The sequence below is a fragment of the Drosophila teissieri genome, chromosome X (genome assembly GCF_016746235.2).
Source record: "Drosophila teissieri strain GT53w chromosome X, Prin_Dtei_1.1, whole genome shotgun sequence".
NCBI lineage: Eukaryota > Metazoa > Arthropoda > Insecta > Diptera > Drosophilidae > Drosophila > Drosophila teissieri.
Window position 1 is genome coordinate 10024620 of NC_053034.1, and position 24532 is coordinate 10049151.

At 47.3% G+C, this 24532-nt stretch overlaps 4 protein-coding genes across 10 annotated transcripts; 2 read left to right on the top strand and 2 right to left on the bottom strand.

The window, feature by feature from the left end:
* The first annotated feature begins 1195 nt into the window (after positions 1-1195).
* Positions 1196-4875, top strand: LOC122625358 (coatomer subunit beta). The gene is made up of 6 exons (XM_043805479.1): positions 1196-2959; positions 3166-3821; positions 3886-4047; positions 4112-4385; positions 4459-4564; positions 4649-4875. The coding sequence occupies exons 1-6, from the start codon at positions 1329-1331 to the stop codon at positions 4712-4714; spliced, it is 2895 nt and encodes a 964-aa protein (XP_043661414.1). The 5' UTR covers positions 1196-1328; the 3' UTR covers positions 4715-4875.
* Positions 4876-4949: 74 nt separating this feature from the next.
* LOC122625359 (nitric oxide synthase-interacting protein homolog) lies at positions 4950-6255 on the bottom strand. The gene is made up of 3 exons (XM_043805480.1): positions 5410-6255; positions 5243-5351; positions 4950-5180 (listed from the first exon to the last, which is right to left on the bottom strand). The coding sequence occupies exons 1-3, from the start codon at positions 6171-6173 to the stop codon at positions 5109-5111; spliced, it is 945 nt and encodes a 314-aa protein (XP_043661415.1). The 5' UTR covers positions 6174-6255; the 3' UTR covers positions 4950-5108.
* Positions 6256-6449: 194 nt separating this feature from the next.
* LOC122623185 (protein-serine O-palmitoleoyltransferase porcupine) lies at positions 6450-8339 on the top strand. Its single transcript, XM_043802178.1, has one exon. It carries the CDS (start codon positions 6606-6608, stop codon positions 8175-8177), a length of 1572 nt encoding a protein of 523 aa, XP_043658113.1. The 5' UTR covers positions 6450-6605; the 3' UTR covers positions 8178-8339.
* Positions 8340-9052: 713 nt separating this feature from the next.
* On the bottom strand, positions 9053-20656 carry LOC122623186 (cyclic AMP response element-binding protein B). 7 transcript variants are annotated; one of them, XM_043802180.1, is made up of 6 exons: positions 20058-20656; positions 13950-14348; positions 13426-13608; positions 13191-13359; positions 11164-11301; positions 9053-10661 (listed from the first exon to the last, which is right to left on the bottom strand). In XM_043802180.1, the coding sequence occupies exons 2-6, from the start codon at positions 14244-14246 to the stop codon at positions 10453-10455; spliced, it is 996 nt and encodes a 331-aa protein (XP_043658115.1). In that variant the 5' UTR covers positions 14247-14348; positions 20058-20656; the 3' UTR covers positions 9053-10452. The 7 variants fall into 7 exon arrangements, with proteins under 7 accessions (XP_043658115.1, XP_043658117.1, XP_043658116.1 ...); XM_043802182.1 differs by lacking the exon at positions 20058-20656 and adding an exon at positions 15354-15394; XM_043802181.1 differs by lacking the exon at positions 20058-20656 and adding an exon at positions 15177-15347.
* Between the last annotated feature and the right edge of the window lie 3876 nt (positions 20657-24532).

The following is a 24532-nucleotide window of genomic DNA, read 5'->3' on the forward strand; positions in this document are numbered from 1 at the left end:
TAGCTAGTCACCCGCATCGGCTGGGTGCAGTAGGAGCACGGAGAGGAGCTTTGGATTTGTCCAGCTCCAGCAGAGAGAGAATTGACGACCTGCTTAAAATGCAGGCCGTGCCTCCTGTGGGGGAGGGGGGCGTGGCTGGGCAATGAGTCGTGGGGCCGGCAATTGAATGATGAAGTGCAAAACGAGATCACAATGGCAACTGGCGTGGGCGGTGAAGTGGGCGTGGGCGGGGATCTTTCTAGTGGAATCGACCAGAAACCGAATTAGACATTGTTTATTATGCCGGCTTCGCAGTTGGCACTTGGCACTGGGCAAGGTCAAGAGCCCCGGAGCGGACGGGAATCTACCCGGATCGCAATGGGTTGGGGATTTTTCCCAGCACTCCGGGGTGGCCTCTTATCAGCAGTCCTCTGGCAGCGGGGCTATCTGCAGGCAGGTATTAAGGCATTGTAGCCACACCCAATACCAAATCGCACAGTCTGAGTTGTCAGCAGAAAAAGGTTCGCTTCATTATATTTAACCGCACGGAAAACGCATTCATCAAGCGAAAGTATGCGATAAAAATAAAGCAATGCTACTTGCTTGTTTTAAATGAAAATTGCTAATTAAGTAAGATTTTGAATGCAGTGCAACCTCAGATTAGTAAAACTATTTACTATTACCAAATAAAACCAAAAAAATAATTATTTTTTAACATATGTAAGGTTTCAAATAAGAAGTTTAAAAGCTCTCACTTGCTTGAAAATTATTTAGATATTATATTTTTAAGAGAGCCTATTTTTCTGGATTTACGGGGATTTTAAGTATGTCTTGGTGACTTGATATACATTTATTTAAAGTTTTATTAATGAGGCATACCAAATTTTAAACTGAAGAGATGGCGCCAAAACGCACTGTTAGTTTACAGCACCTTCCCTGTAGACACAAGTAGTTAACGCACACTAAATAGAAGTGCATTTCAATCTAAACAATTTTAAGGCTTAAGTGCATCTACTAGTTGTGCATTCAAATGCACATTCAAATGTTAAAATGAAAAGTGGTAAATTGCCATGTTTGGCAACGAACTGCAAGCATTTGAAAAGCGCGCCAAGTGCGCCCAACAGCCCGCTGTTAGCAACAGTAGGTGCTAGCTGGTGGTGTGAGGCCCGGCTAGAGCAGTGCGCAGCCCTGGCTGCATTTGCGTGGCATTTCCGCACGCCGCCACGCACGGTCACACCCGAAACCATTGTGACACGTCGGAAAGACCAAAAAAATAGAATTGTAAATTGTTAAATTGTTCAATTGGCATATCGGGCGTATCAAACAGGCGAAAGGAACAGGCAGCCACGATGACGTCGCAAGTGCCGTGCTACACGATAATCAACTCGCCGGACCTCGAGGTGCCCAACGAGATGCAGCTGAAGCAGGATCTCGAGAAGGGCGACACAAACGTGAAGATCGAGACGCTGAAGCGGGTGATTAAGTTGCTGCTGAATGGGGAGCGGTATCCGGGCCTGATCATGACCATCATACGATTTGTGCTGCCCGTGCAGAATCACACGATCAAGAAGCTGCTGCTCATCTTCTGGGAGATTGTGCCGAAGACGTCGGCGGATGGCAAACTGCTGCAGGAGATGATACTGGTGTGCGATGCGTATAGAAAGGATCTGCAGCATCCCAATGAGTTCCTGCGCGGCTCCACGTTGCGCTTCCTCTGCAAGCTGAAGGAGCCGGAGTTGCTGGAGCCCCTGATGCCGGCCATACGCGCGTGCCTGGATCACCGGCACTCGTATGTGCGACGAAATGCCGTGCTGGCCATCTTCACCATATACAAGAACTTTGATTGGCTGGTGCCCGATGGGCCGGAGCTGATTGCCAGCTTTCTGGACACGCAGCAGGACATGAGCTGCAAGCGCAACGCCTTCCTCATGCTCCTGCATGCGGATCAGGAGCGTGCACTCAACTATCTGGCCAGCTGCATCGATCAGGTGCACACCTTTGGCGACATACTGCAGCTGGTCATTGTGGAGCTGATCTACAAGGTGTGCCATGCCAATCCGGCCGAGCGTTCGCGATTCATTCGCTGCATCTACAACCTGCTGAACTCCAGCTCGAATGCGGTGAGATACGAGTCCGCTGGCACATTGATTACGCTCTCGCTGGCGCCCACGGCCATCAAGGCGGCGGCCAGTTGCTACATCGAACTGGTGGTGAAGGAGAGCGACAACAACGTCAAGCTGATCGTGCTGGATCGCCTGGTGGCCATGAAGGAGCACGAGGGCATGGAGAAGGTGATGCAGGACCTGGTGATGGACGTACTGCGCGTTCTGGCCGCTCCAGACATCGAGGTGCGCCGGAAAACACTCGCACTGGCCTTGGACTTGGTCTATTCGCGTAATATTGGTGAAATGGTGCTGGTCCTCAAGAAGGAGGTGGCCAAGACGCACAATGTGGAGCACGAGGACACTGGCAAGTACAGGCAGCTGCTCGTCCGCACCCTGCACACCTGTTCCATCAAGTTTCCCGACGTGGCCGCCAATGTTATACCCGTACTTGTCGAATTCCTCTCGGATACCAATGAGTTAGCCGCCGCCGATGTGTTGATCTTTATACGCGAGGCCATCCAAAAGTTCCCCGCCCTGCGCGCCCTCATCATTGAGCATTTGATTGAGGCCTTCCCGCAGATTAAGTCCTCCAAGATACATCGGGCCGCCGTTTGGATTCTGGGTGAATACGTCGAGGGCTCGCAAATCCTCGAGGTGATCGCCGTCATCCAGCAGACGCTGGGCGAGGTGCCCATGGTGGAGGCGGAGCAGCGCCGCCTGGCCGGGGATCAGACCGAGGAGCAGAAGCAGCAGCAGGGATCCGCAGGCGGAAGTGCAGCTGGATCCGCCACAGAGGGCTCTGGCAGCGGTAACGCCAGCAACAAGGTCACCTCCGATGGAACCTATGCCACCCAGAGTGCCTACAGTCTTGCCCCGTAAGTAACGTGCTACGTGTACCACTTTCAACGTTGCATCAGCTTACACTGATAAAACGCCTCTAGCTTTGCCGCCACTATCCATTGTTTGTTGATGAGTCATCACAATACGTAGCACTTACAAAATAGTTAGCTAAACTTAATAGTTTAGGCAATGTTTTATGAAGTTTCAATGGTATTCTAACGCTAGTTTGTGCCTCTTGCAGGGTGGCCAAGGCGGAGAAACGTCCGCCATTGCGTCAGTACTTGATGGACGGCGACTTCTTCATCGGCGCCGCTCTATCCGCCACGTTGACCAAGCTGGCGCTGCGCTTCGCGGAACTGGAGACGGAGCCGCGTGCCCAGAATCGCCTGACCACGCAGGTGATGCTCATCATGAGCTCGATACTGCACCTGGGCAAGTCCGGTTTCCCCAGCAAGCCCATAACCAACGACGACACCGATCGCATCTTTGTCTGCCTGCGCACGCTGAGCGAACGCACGCCGGAGGCCGTGTCCGTCTTCACACTCTACTGTCGCGAGGCTCTGGGCAAGATGCTGGATGCCCAGCATGACGAGGACCAGCGCATGCTGAAGGAGAAGCAGAAGGCCACCGCCAAGGTGCAGCCAGACGATCCGGTGCTCTTCGCACAGCTCTCGAATGGACGCGACAATCAGCTGGGCGAGAACGTGTTCGAGTCCAGTCTGAACCAGGCGCTGGCGGGCAGCAAGAACGCCCAGCTGAGCGACGTGGCCTCGCCGAACAGCAAGCTCAACAAGGTCACTCAGCTGACCGGCTTCTCGGATCCCGTATATGCCGAGGCCTACGTCAATGTCAACCAGTACGACATTGTCCTGGACGTGTTGATCGTCAACCAGACCAGTGAGTACCAGTGCACTTTCAGTTGAAAGGGAATCGCTCACATCCATGCAATCATCACTTTCAGACGACACGCTACAGAACTGCACACTGGAATTGGCCACGTTGGGCGATCTTAAGCTGGTGGAGCGCCCGCATCCAGTGGTCCTGGCTCCGCACGACTTCTGCAACATCAAGGCCAACGTAAAGGTCTCCTCCACAGAGAACGGCATCATCTTCGGCAATATTGGTGAGTAGTCGGAATAAATTCCGCGTTTAAATGCACTCCCAAACTTATGGCGCCTATCCAATAGTTTACGACACCGCCCTGAATACGAATGTGGTGGTGCTCAATACCATTCACATCGACATCATGGACTACATCATTCCGGCCAGCTGCACGGACACCGAGTTCCGCCAAATGTGGCAGGACTTCGAGTGGGAGAACAAGGTCACCGTCAACACCAGCTTCACCGACCTGCACGAATATCTCAAGCACCTGCTGAAGAGCACCAACATGAAGTGCCTCACGCCGGAGAAGGCGCTGTCCGGCCAATGCGGCTTCATGGCCGCCAACATGTACGCCAAGTAAGTATCCAGTTGTCCACTCGAGAGCTGCAATAATAAACTCCACTCATCCTTTTATCCACCCACTTTGCAGGTCCATTTTCGGAGAGAATGCTTTGGCCAATCTGAGTATCGAGAAGCCCGTGGATGATCCCGATTCCAAGGTGACGGGACACATACGCATTCGCGCCAAGAGTCAGGTGAGAGTCGGGCACAATCCATCCGCGCATCTGTACGTGATCATTCCACTAATGTCTAATCCGGGTTCTGTCTTTCGCAAACAGGGCATGGCCTTGAGTCTGGGCGACAAGATCAGCTCCTCGCAGAAGCAGTCAGTGCAGGCGGCCTAGTGGACGTGGAACTGGACGTGGACGACCAGCCACCAGCAGGAGCGACGTATCTAGACGACGTATTCGGCCTCCCGCCCGCATTCCGCCAGCTGCAGCTTCTTCAATTTACATTACACGTTACAATTATGCATAAAGAATATATTATACCTTAACCCCAAGAAGGCAGTGCTTTCATTTGATGGGGCCATATATCAGTGGATTTATTTTGTTCTTCATTTTCCACAATTAACGAAAAAGTTGAAAAAGTTAAAATGCCTATGTGGAGTATAAATTATGATATACAATTCTTTTAAAATCTGAACAAATTATTTGATTTCTTAACTTTGCTAACGGCTAAAATGATTAAATTCCTATTGAAGTGAACTAAAGTAGCTGAGGGTTAGGTAACTTTGTCTTAGACCTGGAGCATGGGACGTTTTTCCTTGGCCTGGAGGTTGTCGTTCGTCGTTGCATAGCCAGTGCCGCCCTGTGAAATAGTCGAGAAACCTTATCAGTACAGGAAAGTTGTGCAGTTCGGGGTGCACTTACTCGCTGCAGGGGAATGATGTCCTTGTCCTTGAGCTTGCGATCTGTGAGCGGATGGATCATGTCTTTTCTGATCAGCCGCTCCACGCACTCCATGGTCACCACATCGCCACTGTGGTAAAAAAGTAACTATAAAGGGTTTTCAAAGCGAAATCCCAGCGAGAACTCACGTGGGTCGCAGCACAGCGCAGGGCACCGCATTGCTGAGTGCGTCGTGGGTAATGGGGCACATGTAGCGCGCCTCCTTGGCAATGAGCGAGCGCTTCGAGTCGCCGTCCTTGAGCAGCGTGAACTTGACATCAATCAGATCCTTGACACGCAACGGTTGCTGCGACACCGGGCAGTAGATGGTGGCGTCGGGCTTCTGGGCCTTGGCCAACCCAGCATTGGGGCACTCGGAGGGCAGCCAGAAGCTGGGCAGCTTCTTCTCGTGCCCGTTGGTCATGTTGGAAATCGAGGATGCGGACGATGAAGATGCAGACGGTGTGGATGCAGATGAACCTGCAGCAGCAGCGGCGGCTGAAGTCGATGCCTTCTCTCTGGCAGCGGCGGAGGAGTGGGCGGGCGTCATCGCTGGCTTCTCGGCATTGACGAAGCGCTCCATGCGCGCCTGCTGCTTGCTGTTGGCCTCCTGGTTCAGTTGATCCTCCTCCGCGCGCCTCAGGCGCTCGTACTCCTTCAGCCGGCGACTGTACTCGTTCTTCTTCGTCACGATGTACTGCAGGATGGCCTCCTTGTCGAACAGGTAGCCATCCTTGGTGATCACCGGCCTGCGACACGGCTGCAGCGTCAGAGAGCAGCAGTCGAAGGATTTCACCGAATCCTTGCCCAAACGCTGGGCATTCGTGCCGTAGCCGGACTCCGCCGCGTCCCGCTTCTTCTCGTTGTAGGTGTATACGGCTCCGGCCGTGCAGTTTCGGGCGTGGCGCGTCATTTCAAGGAAGATGCCTGTCGTTGGCTGTGGAAAATGTAAATAAATTCCTTAAAATGGTTTATTTACAATCTGAAGTGTGACCGTATCGTGATCGCTTGATTTGCTGAGTCGGATTAAAAAACCGCTGAAACTGTTCGAATCAACAACTCATAAAATAATCAATTTCTGAGCTCTTTTAATACTTTTTCATCAGTAAGCCCTCAAAACGAACATTTTTAAATTACTGAATTTAATTTATTTCGATTTAGTGCATTAAAAACTGTTTGGTGACTGGTATTTTTGCTTAGCTATAAACTAGCTGAAAATTCGAAGCAATCGATGCGGTATATTCGGTATATTGCGCGGTATATTCCTGGTAAATAATTCCCTGTCCTCCGATTTCCGGGTTTTTCCTTGATTTCCCCGGATTGGATTGGCTTTGGGCGGCCGGCGATGGATTACCAGTACTTCGAGGAGGAATCGGACTACATTGATCTGGACGAGGAGGAGGACGACGACGACTTGGAGACGGCCGGCAGCTTGGACTACAGGTTTGGCCAGCCGGACAGTGAGGAGGATTACTATTTCGGCGGGGAGGAGGAAGAGGAGGTGGTAGATGGACACGGAATCCTGGAGCTGGCCGCGCGGCTCCTCGAGAGCCTGCAGAGCTGCGTGCAGCCATCGGTGCTGCAGGTCATGCAGTATGTGGCGCCCATGCTGCTCCTCTGTCTGCTGTGTCGTCTCCTGTGCCTCCTCTACTCGCAGCGCAGACGCCTCACCAGCCTGGCACCGCTGCACTTGCTCCACTTCGCCTGCGGCTTGATTATTCTGCAATTCACCGTGGGCTACCGTCTGCTCCTCCTGCTACTGCTGGCCGCCGTGGGCTACCTGCTGCTCCAGCTGTTGCGTCTGGGTCGTAGAGGAGCTCAAGTGCTGGCTGTACTAACCGTGGGCAGCCAGTTCCTGTACGAACTGCTCATTTGGCGGCGGCGCAGTGACTGGCCGCAACTGCGCGGCATCCAGATGGTGGTCAATATGAAGCTCATCTCGCTGGGATTCGACCTGACCGCCAGTGGGCAGCTGCACGCCAGGATACCGGGTCCGATTGCCTATCTGGGCTACATATACAGCCCGGCCACCTGCGCCCTGGGCCCGTGGGTGAGCTTTGGCTGCTACATGGACTGCCTGGTGCCCAGGAACAGCTGGATGGTCAGCATGCGTCGCCTCTTGCCCAACTTGGTGTTCTGCGTGCTGGCTGTGACCGTGTCCAATTGCGTGGCGCCAGCGCTGAGTGACTTCTTCGGGGACAGCTCGCACTTTCTGGTCATGTACTGGGATGCACTGAGTGTGCGCAGCAGCCACTACTTTGTGGGCATCATGGCGCAGGCGCTGCTGGTGGCCTCCGATCAGCGACTGGACGGCGCCACCAAGGAGTCGGATATGCTGGGTCCGCTGATCTCGCAGCCGTGGCTCATCGAGTGGCCGCGCTCGATCAGCTCACTGGTCAGGAGCTGGAACATTCCCATGCACGAGTGGCTCAAGCGGTACATCTACGCGCCCTGCAAGCCGACCTCGTCCAGTTCGAGAGGACGCACCCTGCTGGCGGTGCTCTGCACCTATATGGTGTCCAGCCTGCTGCACGGCATGGATCTGCGCATCTACCTGGTGCTCATCTCGCTGGCCCTCCTAGCCGAGGGTGAATCGCTGCTCAGGCGGCAGCTCGCAAGCCTCCTGAATGCCTGCATCGCTGCCAATCTCTGTCCGGGCAAGGAGCGATGTCGATATAGTCACTGCCCCAGCAAGCGGCGGTCAAGCTCCGTCTCCTACTGGCTGGTGAGGCTCACCAATCTGGCATTCACGGCGCTGGCCATCTTCCACCTGGCCTATCTGGGCGTTGTGCTGCTGGGCGAGGGCCTGGAGGTCGGCGAGGACAGCGAATCCTTCTTGTGGCACTGGCAACAGGCTGGCTATCTCAGCCACTACATCGGCTTGGGCACCTTCGTCCTTTACCTGTTCATCTCGTAGACTCAGACGCAGGATCCAACCGGCCAATACTCGCTATGACTGATCTACACGTATTTATAATCGTAATCCCAATCGAATGCATTTGTACTTTTTGTATCTATTCGTATCTTGTAGTCTGTGTGCTGTGTGAGTACTTAATATTAAATCATTCTGTGAAACGGATGCTGTGATAAGCTTCAATTTGGGCTCCAGATGAGGCATGCTACTGTATTGTATTGGGATGTGGCGTCTTATCAACGATATGCAGTCTTATCTGAAACAAATGATTATGCCCTTCTTGTATTGGCTTCTGAAGAGCACTATGCTCATAAAAAGGCATTCAAGTTTGTTCAAATATTTTTTATTGATTTTTTAATGTATATTTTCTTTGTTGTTGGTTTGTTTTGCTTTTGTTTGTTGCTTGTTTTCGTTTGTTTTCTCATTGAGACAAATATTTATAACAATATTGTAATTTCTACAGATTTTTCTTTTGCATTCCACCTGCCTTTGTATTTACTTGCCATCCTTTTAGTTCCTGCACGCGATTTGTTATTATGAATCCTTTTCTTCGGGCTATCGCGTATCCTTGTGTTTTCATTTACTTTGTTTTTCCGCGCTTACGATTTAGTTATTAAAAGTACTAGCTTAAGAATTATGCAATGACAATAAAAATATTTATTTACTTTGTTGAATGCAACTTTTGTTTGTTTTATTTGCCCTTCTCCGCGTTCCCCCTCCTCCTCCTCCTCTGACTTGGCCAAAATAAGCTGATCTCAGAACTTGCGTTTCGTTTTTTTATGAATTTTTGTTTCTGTTTCGGTTTCAGTTTTTTTTTTGTTTAATTTGCTTTCCTATTTGGCGGAAATTTGGATTCGGACATCAAAAATAGAGCGATATACATGCAAGTTTTCTTATGGTTTTATTTCCGTTTCCGGTGCTTCATTCATTTCATTTTGACATTGTTTCCGTTGCGCTACGCTAGATAAAAAAGTTCGATCTCTGTCCCCCGAATTCATCATTAATTTATCTTATGTATTTGTCCGTCTCTTCGTCTGTTTTCTACAATTCATAACAACAACTGAGTCGATCACAAGAGATAACGAGAGTGTTTGCTTTCAATATATGTATAAATATATATATATAATGCATATATGTATGTACATATCTGTACCCCCACACACACGTGTGTTCCGGCCTTTCGTGTTCCCTTCCCCCCCTCCTTTCGATGATTCGCCCCCAGATTCCAATTCCAAATTGGAGTTGTATGTAAACCAGGTTCTTTGGGGAGCTGCGGTTCGTTTAAAATTATGTAACAAAGTGTTTGAATAATTAATTCCATGCTCAAATCCCAGATGGATTCTTCGCCTCGATCTAAGACTAATTTTACAGATACAATTGGCCGGCACACACGCACACAAATGTACAGACACGCACACACACACATGTAAATCAAGTGAAACTTGCGATTTTTGAACAATTTGAATTGGGAGGCTCAGAAAACCCATTCGTCCGCTCCTATCTAGCCTTCCTGTCTGGACATCCATGGGGGTGGGTGGTTGGTGGTTTGGGGGGCTTGGGGGGGGGGAGTGCTGGTTGACTATATCCTGACATATTGGCTTACAACAATTCGCTAAGAAAAAACACTTTCGCTAGACACGCACGTCCTGCTGCATCAATTACGAATTAGGTAAAACAAAAAAATTTAATTACAATTACAATTACAGCGGATTACAGCGAATCCGTTGGGTGTAGCTAGGTGTGCATGTGGGTGTGGTGAAAGGTCTTAGGTTACAGAAACACATGTTTGTAGGTTTGTAGGTTTGTAGGTTCGTAGGTAAACTTCAGTATCGTTAAGTTAGCGAATAAACTAAGGCGTAAACTAAATCATAAACATAATATTACATCTTTAAATTACAAACATAATTACATTGTGTGTCCGGCAGATAGACCCGACCCTCCGTCGTCTGCGTCCCAACAACACGATCCCACGATCCCACGATCCCACGATCCCTCGTCACACAGTTCATACAGTTCATATTCATACAGTTAATGTACACGCTACCACATATAGCATCCTATACGTATAGAAATCATGATATGCGGCCGGCCCACGGCTAGGATCGATCCATCATCGCTGCTGTCGGTTGGCGTTGTCCAGAACAGAACGGAGCGGAGCGGAACCGCAGCGCAGCAGTTGTCGCCGTAACCGTGTCCGTATCCGTGTCCGTATCCGTATCCGTAACCGTAGCCGTAACTGGAGGCGGAGGCGCAGGCAGCGCCAGAGCCCCGCCCACATTCAATCGTTCTTGGTCTGACAGTAGAGCTCCTTGAGCGACTTCAGCTCCTCGATGAGCGCTTTGTTTTGGTTCTCTAGCACCGCCACTCGATTCTCCAGGCACTTGATGTACTCCTTCTTCTTGCGCCGGCACTCCCGCGCCGCCTCCCTGTTCTTCTGCAGCCGGATCTCGCGCTTACGGGTCTGATCCTCCACTATCCCGCTGTTGTCTGCAAAACAAGGATACAAGTGCATAAGGATTGATTGATCAGTGGAGCCATAAAAGTTGTGTGCATATCTCCCACAAGCGGAACTCTCTGTAACTCGAACTGAATTTGATTTCATTGCTTTATACTTCGCTAGTCGGATGATTTGGGGTTTCACTTCGATGTCAACACAGATTACATGCAAAAATGATTAACCATATCGTTCGTGTTCAACAAAATAATTTGAATAGAAACAAAATTAATGCCAGTATGAATGGAGTTCTTTGAATAATTCATAGAATATCTGAAGCATTATCAAAATGACCAATTGATAGCGATTGAATTTACATATCTGCAGAAGCTGGACGATGAAGCAGTCCCATGAATGCTTCATCGTCTAAATTCAGCATGGAAACTTCGAGTGGAAAGTTGACTGCTCGATTCCAGTTCGATTTACAAGTGTCCTGCCAAGTTGCAACTGTGGCGCTGCAAGCTACAAGCTAAAGTTTTGGAGCGTGGCTATTACTGGTGTTGTAGGACATCCGATTGGACAGGTAGTACGTGGGATCCAACTGCATCAGGGAGCTGTTCGCCGCATTGCCCCCCGCTCCGGTCCCCGCCAGCTGGGAATTGAGCACGCCGTCGGACATGGGAAGCGATGCGCCTGGGATGGGGTTCGATTCGAGTTGGAGTTCGATTTCGAGTTGGAGTTCGATTCGAATTCGATTTGGGAGTTTAGTTGTCGTTTGTCGTTTGTTGTTGAGTTGTTGTTGTTGTTGCAGTTGTTGTTCAGGACATAATTGAATGTTATATATTTTTTTTGTTTTTTTTTTGTGGGTTGGGTGGAGGAAGGCGTTCGAAAAGAAAACAATGAAAAAAAAACAACAATAAAAAATTATAAGAAAACATATTTTCCATTTTTCAGTTTTCAATTGGAAGTTTTGAAATTTCGGATTGATTTTTTTTGTTTTTTGGTTTTTTGGTTTATGAACTTGAGTGGTGTGTGCGAGCGAGAGCGGCGAGCGAGCGAGCGAGATAGGTAGATTGGTTAGTCAAGGAGAGTGGAGAAAAGCTTTTGATTAACGGTTAAGGTACTGTTAGGTGAGAGGGTTTGCTTGTACTTCTCTATTACTATTTAATATTTGGCATGATGGGTTGTGTGTGTAACAACGGCAACAGCAACAACAACAACAGCGATTATAGCAACAACAACGACAAGAGTGGCAGCGAAAGAGAGAGAGAGAGAGAGGGGAGGGCGAGAGAGATAGAGGAAGGCGGGGAAGAAGACAGCAGCAATAGTTTTGATGCTTAAATTATTGTAAACATTAATCATTATTGTTGCTGCCTTCACTCCCTGCCTATGTACATGTGTGTATGTGCGAGTGTGAGTTGGTGAAAGAGTGCACGAGTGTGTGTGTGTGTGTGTGCGAGCGAGAGGTTTATTTACAGGAGAGAATTGGAAAATCGCGGAATCTCTACAACGCGTCCTCTATTCTGCCCATTCTCAGGCCAAGTTTTTCGTCCTTTTGTTTTTCTTTCATTATTTTCACTTCGTTAAAGCAACACCAACAACAACATCAACTAAATGATAATGGGGGCGGCGGAAAAGGGGTGGGGTTGCCTGTTGTACGGCTGCCTTAAATGGCATTCCTAATGGTGTAGAAAGGACAAGGCGGGCAGTCCTTCACAATCTATGCGTTGTATGTACAAATACAGTTGAGATCCAAACAAAAGCACTCAATGTCAACAAACTGGGTTACATTATTTCTACCTCTATCCTCTGTTTCATTACATCTTTAAGCAACTGTTTTTCAACACGACTGTAACTGATATATGCAAGGCTCAATGAAAGTATACTATCCTACTCTGTTCTGAGTGAAAATTCACTATTTGGACAGTTTTAAGTAGTCATAAAGAATAGTGAGCTTTATATTTAATGTTTAATTTTTATTCAGTCCATAATATATTCTGGTTATTCTTTTGAGCTTCAATAGGCATAGAATCTTATTATTGCATTGTGAGAAACGTCGCCTCATAAACAATACCAGCCTAATGAATGATGTAAATGTTTACCTTAGAGGCCTGCTATATATTTACAATAACGAATTCATAAAGTTCGTAAAAACAAGTGAGCATATTGGACAATAGACTTTGATAAAATAGTAAATGCCTGTTTTTGGCAAAGTTTGTGGCCTCTCATTTAATGATTTTGATATGGATCATTTGCTAAAGCGCACTACAACGAGTGTTTACAGTGTTACTTAGCCAACCGCTACTGTACAAGATGAACGGGGAATGTGACAATGGGGTTACAAACACTGGGAAATGAATGGTGTCTGATGGACGGACCGATTCTCCAGCGATATGGGAGTGCTGGGAGTGTGGTCGAACGATCGCCAGGCGCAAGTGCATCGTGGGATGAACGATGAAAGGCGATCAGCTCGGCGATGCGTTGGATTGTTAGGCGATATAGTGGTTTAAAGAGCGACAGAGATGTGTTTCGAGTGGGTGTGTGACTGACTGACTGGTGGAGAGATCGTCCCCCGGATTTACCGCTCATGTCCGGACCGCTGATCTCGGTGTAGATCTTATTGTACGACGGCCGTCGCGTCAGCTCGCTGCGGTGGTGCTGGGAATCGTCGTCCGACAGACTCTCGTCGCTGTCCTCCGGGTGCTGCGTGTTCGGTTCGGGTTTGATCTTACACGGAAAGGTTGGAGGGATCTGTGTGCGAGGTGATCGAGGGCATTAATAGAGTTCGGTTCGGCGGGTGCTCCTCGAGCTACGCACTTTGTTACGCACTTGCACTGCATTGCCAGGTGTCGTGTGGATCACCGTCGAGTTTGGCTGCTTGGCCACATAGACCACCTTCTGCATCGCTGTGGCGGCGGCCAGCGCCTGTTGCTGCTGTTGCTGGGTTCCAGCTGCTGTCTGTATGACCCCCGAGGGGTTGGCCTGTATCACGGATTGCACCTGCGGGAATAGAAGGTCGCTACATTAGAAACGCTCGTGGTCAGGGTTATTGGCCTCAACTGGACTGGCACTGTGAGTTTTGACAAAATATTAGCCTTGAATTAATGTTATTTCACCTCTCATAAACTGGATATATAATTATAGTTTGCTAATGCTTTAAGGTACATAAAACTGTCCAAATTCCGGGGATATACATATATTCCCATCTATACTGAGTTCCCATGCCAAAGGAGGCTTTCAAGCGCTTCTGCACTGAAGTCCTTGGAAACAACTTCTGGCTGGGATCCGGGACACCTGACACTTGACACATAGCACCTAACACCTGCTCCCCGAATGCTCACCTGTAGTCCGTGCTGCGCCAGCGCCTGGATGGGGTATTGTATGTTGCAGTTGGCGGTGGTGGTCAGCACGGAGGACGCTCCGCCTCCCTGGGCGTTGTTCGTCGCCCCCGTTGGACCGCCGGCCGTTGTACTTTGTGGGTTCTGTTGCTGCTGCTGCTGGGGGTTACCGCCTCCTCCTCCTCCGCCACCGCCACCCCCCGCTGCTGCCGCCGCCTGTTGGGCAACGACATCGACCACGTCATTGGAGCCCGATGCCGCCGACGAGTTGCCGTTCTCCTCGACGATGCTGTTGTCCATGTTGCCGATCCTGGCGATCTTCAGCAGCACCGAAACGCTCTCCGACAAGTGCTTCAGTTTGGCTACCTTTTCCGCTTCAATTTGGCCAGTTTGAAGACGTTTCTACAATGGGATTGGATTGGATTGTTTTGGATTACGGGTGTCAGTTTGCGGTTTATCAATGTCTCATCCGGATTCTGATTCAGAAACCGTTCCTGCTTCTGGGCGGGATTGGCATGGGCTCGTTTTTGTTTTGGGCCGATGACGAGTGTGCGTTGTGATGACGATGATTATATTGTGGCTGTGCTGTCGATTGCTGACTGATGGAACTCAAGTTCCCCCAAAGGAAAACAACAACAATAACAACACCGAGTCGTGAGTATTTCGGTGGAATGACGTCATGACAACGTTGCGCGCGCGTAAGTGTGTGTGTGTGTGTGTGCCAAGAAGCAACAAAAAAAAAAACAGAAAAGCACACCACACAGCACACAGCGAAAAAATCAACTTACTTTCTGATGACATCACTAAAAACGTTGCTGCTGAGAGGCTTTTGTTGTTGTTGCTGTTGCTCGCTCTCTTTCCGCCTCTCCCTCTCTCACTCTTTCTTGCGCTCGTTGACTGTGTGTGTGTGTGTGAACGCGCGTTGCACGCTGCGCTGGCAACTTGTTGAAAAGTTGCGCTGGCCAGGCAAATAAATATATATGTGTACAGCAGCAGAACAAGCGAATCCTAAAAGTTCGAACCCTAAAAGTTCAGATACATTTCGTATGGCATCGCGCAAAGGTTTCTTATTTGTTTCCTCTTTTTGGGAGAACCCCACAGAACACACACGCACACTGGAACACAGCAGCGAATTGGTGCGACAAGTTGGCAGCACGCACACACACAACACTCTCTCGCTCTCTCTCTCGTTCTCGCTCGCTCTTGCTGCCTGTTGTTATCGTTGCTTACGTTCTTTTTTCTATTCGCAGCACTAAAACGCGTTTCTTTTGGCGGCAAGAGCGCTGGTTTGGCGAGTTTCGGACGAGAATTTACGCGTTTTAAACGGCCACAGCAATCGAGCGCAACGATCTATTGATAAACACCGTTTTTGCGCAAAAATCGTTCGTTTATTGCTGGCTCGCTCACCTAGTGATGTAAAAAAACATCGATGCATTTAGCAGCAATGTTTTAGGGCGATATGTTTCGATGTTTAGCTTGATATCGATGACACACATCGGCTGTTTCGTTGAAAACTGTTCTAAAAAGTGTGACCGTGGCTGCAGGATGAGCAACAAGCTGAACGATAAGGCTACAGAATACCACATTGGTTGAAAACTTAGCTGGAATTGCGGTGCTGACTTTGGCTAAATCAGCGGGAACTTTTAAAAATTGTATTTGCTATGGTTTTTTTTTAAGTTTTTAGTGCTTAGATAAAGGGTTTAGATCAATTTTCCTCCGTTTTATTTAATAACATACAAGTACATAACTTTATTTTATATTTTAAAGCACGCGTAAATAATCACTCAACTTCACCTTAAATCTGTTAATTGCAACTAACCCTTGCAACCCTTGGACAAATAATGAATCACTAATTGAATTGTTATTCCATTAAGAGAACACTAACAGAACAACTCTGGTGGCCCGTCAACAAACAATTAGACATAATTACCATTACAAAATAGTTTTAGATCCCCGGATTTTAGCGCGCATAAAACCTAAAAACTTGGAATATAGCAAAAAGTTCTTTGTTTTGCTTATTTCGCTACTCCTAAAAACAGCTTGTTCACATAAGCGCACAAAACAATTAGCCTAAATGATATTCTCGGCTAATTACTTTACAGCCAAATAGTTATTGGCTACATGAGCTGGCCATGACGTCATCGCGTGGAAACTTGGCGGAAAGTTTGAGGCGTAGAGCTGGCCTTTAAAACAGACCTGAGATTGTTTGAAGCCTGCAACAGCTCCCAATAAATAGTTAATTAGTGCAATGACTGTGCCCCCGTTTACTTTTCCTCTGAATTATAATATCCAATTCCATTTGCATTATTTAGGCTGCTTTTTCAATCGACTTCCCTTTGAGTGACATAATAATTGCCATTAATTACGACGTCGCACGAACCCTCAACCGCCCTCAAGCGCCCCCACCCCCCAACCCCTCCGTCATCCCCTTTCGGTTGTGGACCCCAAAACGCCGGACTGTCTGAACCAACCGACCTAGTGGACTGACTCACTATCCAAATCCGCATTACCTCTGCGCCGGCTGACATCACTGGCTAATGAAGTTTGCCCGGTGGCCGCGAAAAAGGAATTGTAAATACGGCTCCTATATTACACTTCTATAACACATATATACGTACGTACATATATACATATATAGGTACTAAATACACCTGCGTTCAGCACAATAGCCGTTGAGAGCTCGACCATAAATTGGCTCAAATATGCGGCTTGCACACAAGCCCGTACCGCCTGCACGGAAAGAAATGCAGATCGTTTTCCATTTACAGTCTTGAATTTTAAAAAAGGTCAATAGTTAGTTGCTTACCATTCTGAGTCCACTCAAAATGTTGTGAGGAGTATTAAAACTCCCCACAAATCCGGGTGTAGGAGATCGGCATAGCAACAGCGAAGACGGCTGGAATGCGAGAGGAGCCAAGGGCGGTCAGGTCGAACGGGAAATAATGGACCTTGGACCCCGGCAAAGCGGAGAGACCGTGAATTAACGGTACCGCGCTGGACCTTGGACTCGAACCCGCCAAGGGCGTAGAGGTCATACGGTAACGGTGCGGACTTTGGACAAGCACAAAGAGGACACACCGTGAACTAACGGGACATGTTTGGACCTTGTACCCGAGCGAGCCGTGTGCAAAACGGGAAATAACGGGATTCCCGCAGCCGATATAAGGGACGGCGCCGGCGCAGCTCGGGACAGTCAAGAAGAAGTACGCGAGGGCCTTACAGCCATACGGAAAGCGAAGAAGAACGCGAAGAGTCGATACCGAGTGACAGTGAAACGACGGGAACACAAGTGCGTCAAGCGGGCATCCAGAGTGGATCGCCGCACGTGAAGATCAGCGAAGGACGAGCGAACACAAGGACCTAGCGTGGTCAGTAAGGGACAGTGGAGTCAGTGGTCGCAACGGTGGTTCGGAGGGAAGCGCTAGCTTAACTCGTGGACGATACACCCTGCCCCATAACATCCTAAGCCCCGGTCGAGCCCGCAGGCTATCCTTCGGCGAGGACCTAGCGTAGTCAGAAAGGGACGGTGGAGTCAGTGGTCGCAACGGTGGTTCGGAGGAGAGCGCGAGCTTAACTTGTGGACGATACACCCTGCCCCATAACATCCTAAGCCCCGATCGAGCCCGCAGGTTATCCTTCGGCGAGGGCAACAAGTGCCTGGCAGACGCAGGAAGGGACGGTGGAGTCAGTGGTCGCACGGTGGTTCGGAGTGGAGCGCTAGCTTAGCTCGTGGACGATACACCCTGCCCCATAACATCCTAAGCCCCAGGCGAGCCGGTACGGATCCCCGTCGGCAGCGACGCAGGCGTACGAAGGACGACGAGGGAGCAACGACGTGCATCCAGCGGCGAGGATCACCGAATCCTGGTCAACACGTGACGATAAATAAAAGTGGTTAAATCTGAGAATCTGTCTTCTTCTTGGTCGGGCAATCACACAAATCATAAATTTGGTGGGACGAACAAACAAAATCTCTGAGCTAGCCGTTGCATTTCGTAGCGAGCCGAAACAAGAAAAACAGTTCGTTACAATGTATCACATCAATATGACATTTTGAACCCAAATACAATGATTCAAATTTGAACTCAAACTATAAACATCATAGTCCATGCTGCTCATTAAACATTAATAATATTTTGCGAAGCTATAAAATGTGTAGTATAAACATGTAAATATCGCTCATACGACATGTTGGCTGTTACGCATTTGTTTTGCACACCGAAAGTGCACGAACAAAACGAGGTAATGATTGTCGAAACTGTTATACTTCAAAGGATGAGAGTACTTAAGCTGCGGTGTTGTTTCGTTTGAAATCGTTGTTGTTTTTCGACATTAGCAGAAAGCTCAAAGTTGTTGCTGTTGCATTTTAATCAATTCCAATCAGTTTGCATTTTGCATTTTGCTTTTGGCATTCGATTTGCTCTGGCCGAACCCCATTCGCCCCATTCACCCCCCCCTGTTTTTGCACCGTGTATTGGCGTACGCAAAATTGACGTCAGCATTATTTATTTTTACTCGTTTCCACTGCGCTGGTGTTTGAATCAGAATCTGCTGAATCCGAATCTGTATTTGTGTTTGTGTTTGTGCTGGTGTGCTGGCTTGCCTTCTGCGAACGTGTTGGTGAATCTCTGCCGCCTTCAAACGCCCAACACCCCCCACTTCGCCCTGCAGCACCTCTTTCTTTCTAACGCTGTTTGCTTGGCTGAATTAATTAAAACTTAAATGAATGTGCAATAAGAACAAAAACAAAAAAGAAGAGAAAAGAAAAAAAAATAATAAAACGAAGAAAAGAGCCACAACAGTTATTGCTTGTCATGAACAAGCCAAGAACAAGAAGAAGCGAGCCGAAGAAAGCGACAGAGAAGAGCGGGACAGCGCCATGGGCGACAGGTGTTATCTACGTGTGCGACAGCTGAAGGGGGGAGAATGGGGGGAGGGCATTACGCCGGGATTATCATAGAACCCTACAATTTTGATAGGGCCCCACCTAACCAGCTCTCCCACTACAAGGTACACCGTGAACAATCGCAGTCATGAAAGCGGTACTACCTCCTAATTGAAATTATTAATAGGTACGTCTACAAAAAAAAACCAATCTGATTTGTAACCTTTCAAACTCTTCTTTCCTTTATTTCCTTTAACAATACTCGTAACATTTTTCTTGCAGTGCGCGCTATCAGATGGAATGGCAGCTTGTGTTATCATGTCGGCGTAGTTGCCGGATAATTATGCACGACGGCCCCAACCAGTTGAGCTCTTTAAGTGTGCAAGATTAGCGAGAATTCGTGGAAAGGGACCGTTCAGCAACAGGCTGCGATACGAACTTTTCACTCTCAATTTTCCGAGTGATTCCCCCATATTAGTCAGCGCTAATTTACGATCGCCTCGATATCTAAACGATTTGTATAGCAGTGTCAAGGCAATAGGTCTGCACCGAAAAAAAGCAACACGATATTAGATAAAAGTTCAAAAGATTATATATTTTTGCTCTTGTATTTAAATATATATATTACAATATTCTATTCGAATAATTGAACTTTTTTTTCGAACGCTTTATGAATAATTAAAAACTAATACCTCAACTTCATTATATACGATTTTTTTCTGTGAGCAAACGTTTTGCTTATCAGCCCTTTGCTTTTCGTCAATATTTCATTGATAAGCATAATCCGCGCATTTCTCCCTTTCCTTCTCTCTTTGTCCCTTTGGCATCACTCCTCGCTGTTATCCGCATTCACTCCCTCCCTCTCTCCCCACTGAGGATCAGCACTCGAAAGTGTTTGTGTTGTTGCTCTCACACTCCCACCCCTTTTTCCCTCTCTTTTTCTCTCTCTCTAGCTAGCTCTTTCGCATTCCCTCAGCCTACAGTAAAACTTCAATAACTAGTACATTTGATAAAAAAAATATTTAAAAGGAATGATAGTTAGAATGATTTTCTATGCATACGTAGGAAACGTTAAACGTTGATGAAATCCAGGCACACAGATTTTTATGGCGGCCATTAAATTGGAAAGTGAATGCATAAAAGACCGAGCTTTAAATATGGAAGTGAAATAATGAGTGGACAATTCGTGCAGGGCAGGTCTGACTGTACTTGTGTTTATCGCTTACCCGTTTTGGTTGCTGCTTTGTTGTTGCTGCCTGTTGACGTTTGCTGACTAATAACAATGAAATCTTTGCATAACGGCAAACATGGGCACTACACGACAAAAAAAAGAGTGAGTACAATGACTACAACACCACACGCGAGTGTGTTTTCGCTCTGTCTCTTTTCGTCGACGGTAAGCTGCAAAAATTAAAAACCGAAAACCAACACAGAAGGAATTCAAATGGATTTTTGTTATTGTTGCTCGTTTTCGTGTCGTTTGCTTTGCATTTCAGCGATTACGTCAAGATTTTTGTTATTTTACTGATTTGTATTTGATTACACGCTCACACACACACTCTTAAAATTGTTCAGAAAAGCTATAATTATAAACACTGAAGCACTGAAAAAAAATCTTGTGTGGCTCTTTGTGGTATCTGTTGGGGATTTGGCGCTCAAAATTTGCCGCTTTTAAATCGTCACCTTTGTTGTTCTTGTTGCCGCCTTTGTTTTCCACCTTTTCTATTTTGCCGCCTCTGGGCTTGTGTATGTGTGTGTATGTTTGTGTTTGTGTGTGTTTGGGAAGGCCGTCTGTTCTCTACGTAGCTCTAAAAAGCACTGATGATGACTGACTAACCAACGGCGACGCCGGCAGAGCTGCCCCAGCTGAGCGAGCATATGATTTGGAGCTTCGCCTCTCCTCTCACCCGCTCTCCTCTCCTTACCATACCTTGCCTTGCCTTACCGCTAGCCCTCTCCTTCTCCCTCTCGCTCACCCACACAATTGTTTCGTAATTGCTGTTACTCCGTTGGAATAGCTTCTTGTGCAGAAACAACAAAGAGAGCACTGCGCCACGTCAAAGTCGACGTCGTAGTTTTTACTCACCTTCACCCCATACACACGCATGCATAAATATTTTTAAATAGCTTAAGCGAAAGCGAGATAGCTGCTGACGCTATCGCCTTAGCGCACAGTTATGGCGTAGCAGAGCTTGCTTGCCGACTCGCTTGCGCACACGCAGTGGCGCCTCATGCCCTCTCTGTCGCTCGCAGGCGCATCGAGTGTTGCATACTTTTCGGTGCCGGTTTCCATGACGATTCTTTTGCTGAGAGAGCGTAAGAATGGAGAGCAGGGAGGAATGAAAGTAAATGATTGTGCTATCTGTTATCGCCATCTTTATCACTCGTCCGCTGCCCATAGAAGCGAGTGGACTTCATCGTTATAGCGGTTTAATTGCCTTTTTTCAGCTCTATGTGCAAATCAATAAATGTATTATAATTGCATACGCATATGTAGTACCTAAGCTGCTGGAATGATCATAAATAAATGTATATTTGGGCTTTTGATCAATAAAACTTAAATAAAAGTTTGTTCATTAAATTTTAATGAATTCTTCATATCACTTCGACACTGTGTTTTTGTTAATATTTCTAAGATAGATTATAATTCTATTTTGTAGGATACGTATCAACTTACACATTTACGCATAATATATAACGTATATATATATATACCATAACAAATAAAATATGTAATTCCAAATGATTTCCTGCGAAACAACAATATTTCGCTTATAAATAAGGAGAAACCCTATCTGTGCGGTTGTTTTCCACCACTTCTATGCATGGGTGCGTGCAAAACTTAAGCATATTCCAGAATCCCAGCATTTATCCTCGGTTGTTGGGGTCAAGTTACGCCTTCGAATGATTTCACCTCCGCCCCGAATTTCTAACCCGCTTTTTTGGGCCATCGCTTCGGGCCAACGGGGATAACATTTCACTTTGCCAACGCTGCGAATGCGTAATGTTTACCTTTTTCGCTAGCCACCCCTCCCCCCCCCCACAAGCCCAATTGCTAACCCCCGGTATCTGTGTACACATGTGCCCCGCCCCCTTAGGTAGGCTTGAGGGGGGGGGGGGGCGAAAGTTTTCGTTGTCGCGTGTGGCTCACATGGCGTATGCGTTACGTGGGACCAGGCCACATCGAGTATACGCCACGTTGCCTGCCAGTGACAGGCGAAATCCACTCAAAAGCACCGCTCACCCGTCGCCGCGTCGCGTCGCGTTTAATATGATTTGAAACTGTGATCTGCTTGTGGCATTTATTTAATGGGAATGGAAGTTGCTCGTAGGCGCGTTAAGCAAACCGCCAACCGAACCGCAAAGAAATAAAAAGCCACCTTAACTCCTTTTGCGGGATATTGGCCACCAATATTAACCCTCGACGGCTCAGCGGGACATTTTAAATCGAAATGATGAGTGAGTGAGAAAGAGTGCCTTTACACTTTCATTGAATTAATTATGGTCAACAGAAAGTTTCTACGACTGAAATGGTAAACCTATAATTGCATTATAACATTAATCAAATTAAATACATCAACATAGTTTCATAAATGCACTCTTGTTGAGCAAATTGCATTTAAATCTACATACATATGTATGTGCGCTACACTATTTGCGGTTCATGATTCATCATCCAATTGAGTGAAGTTGTGTGAGCCAACTAAATATGCACGGAATATTTTGCGTAATTATTTTAGCAGCTGCGAAAGTGCACAATCGCTCTCGACTTTTTCAGTGTTTACTGTGACTAAATCACAAATTAGTTTTGCCGAAAGTTTCCATTCCTGGGGGGGCTAAAAATAGCGTCACCGCCGTGGGGTTAAGAGCGTGGGCATCAATGACGCAGGCAACAGGCGGAATGCAAACCAATCAGGCGGCGGGTGGCGGGGCATGTGGCACGCAAGTCGCTGTATGAATCGCAAGGAAAAAAGAAAAAGAAAAAGAAAAACAAAGAAAAGCGGAAAATCGAAACGTCACCAGACACAACAACGTCAAGAAGCCGAAGGTGTATTTACGGGCCAAGCCTCCGCCGCTGTCTTTTCCCTGCCCTGCCCCATTCCTCCCCTTTCCTCCCTACCCACCCCCTCGCATTCCCATGCCACCTCCATTACCATTTCCCAGGGGAAAGCTCAGACAAAGCGGTTTATGCGTGGGTCGCCATGTCCGCGTTGATTGACAGCCCTGAAGACGATCGCTCTGTCTTTGTCCGCCTGCCTCAGTCTGTCCCGCTCTCGCCCGTTCATTCCTTTGTTTCGCCTCGAAGGGAGAAAAAAAAAATGCCGGAAAATAGCCCTTTACAAATACTGCGAAAATCACCTTCATTTGGGTATTTAAGGGCTTTAAAACAGGCTTTTGGCGCCCAAGCTAGCATTCGCTTTAACCTATAAAGATGTGGAGTAAAGAAGTTTAAATATTGAATATAAACAAATGTACAATTATTATTTAACGGAATAATGCATTAAATGTAATAAATGTATACATTTAAAGTAACGTGTTAAAGCTGTCGAAAAGTATGCAGATTAATAATGCATTCAATGTAATACATGCATACAATTTAAAGTAAAGTGTTAAAGCTGTCGAAAAGTATGCAACTTTATATTTGCAAATTGAAGGTAAAATTTAAATTCTACTTTTGTTGCATACTTTTGGCCTTGTTTTGCAAATAGGTTTCTTGCTCAACATACTGGATTACATTTTCGGGTGCATCTTGTGGGCTTCCTGGTGAGCAGATAAAGTTGGATCTTGTAGTTCAACTAAATCACGGCATAAACCCGCTGCCCGCTCCGCCCAACCGCTTAGATAAACACGCCCACCCACACGCCCACCCACACGAACACCCACACGAGCACACAAATACATGTAAACACACGCGGGTGTAGTGCAAAAATTGAGTTGACGCCTGGCAAGCAAACTTAAGCTGTCATCCACATGCCTAGAAAAGCGACGAGAAAGCGACGGAAAAGAGACGGAAAAGCGATGGAAAAACGCGGGGCAAGCACCCATGCAATGGTGGGATGGCTCGGTGATGGGTTTCCGTGAGGTCGACTGGTGTCATGTTTACGCTGCGTTGCCACGCGACAACTTGTTGCACGTCCTGGCCCTCCCACTCCCACTCCCACTCATCCGCGTCCTTTCCGCTCCTTTCGATCCTTGGAGCGGCAGAAGGAAACATCAACGAAGTGGGCAAAGATGAGGAAGTTGGGGAAGTTAACTTTCAGAGCTGATTCGACAAAAGGTCTGGTGTTCCGCTCGTTCCTTTAAATACTATCAAAAAGCCACACAAATAAAAATAAAAAATATTAAAAAAAGGGAGGAATAAAGAGGGAACAGATTGTCAGCATGTGGATACCTTTTCTTTTTAATCTGATAAGCCCTTGTCTGTCGCAAATTTCGCTATTAATATCAAATTTATTGTGCAACTTGTTGGGGCTTAAAACGAGATGAAATGCTTTTCTGCTGAAAATTCTAAGGGATTTGCAAGCCACTTATGAGTTATGTTTTTAAGTACACAATTATTGGTATTTATAAATCTAATGCTAAACCTCTTCAATTCAGACTGAAGGTTATGTCAATTAATGCAATTGTGGGCGCAAAAAAGAAGGCCAACAAAATTGGTTTATGTATGATAACTTTTTTATTTCATTAAGCGTGAGTTGTC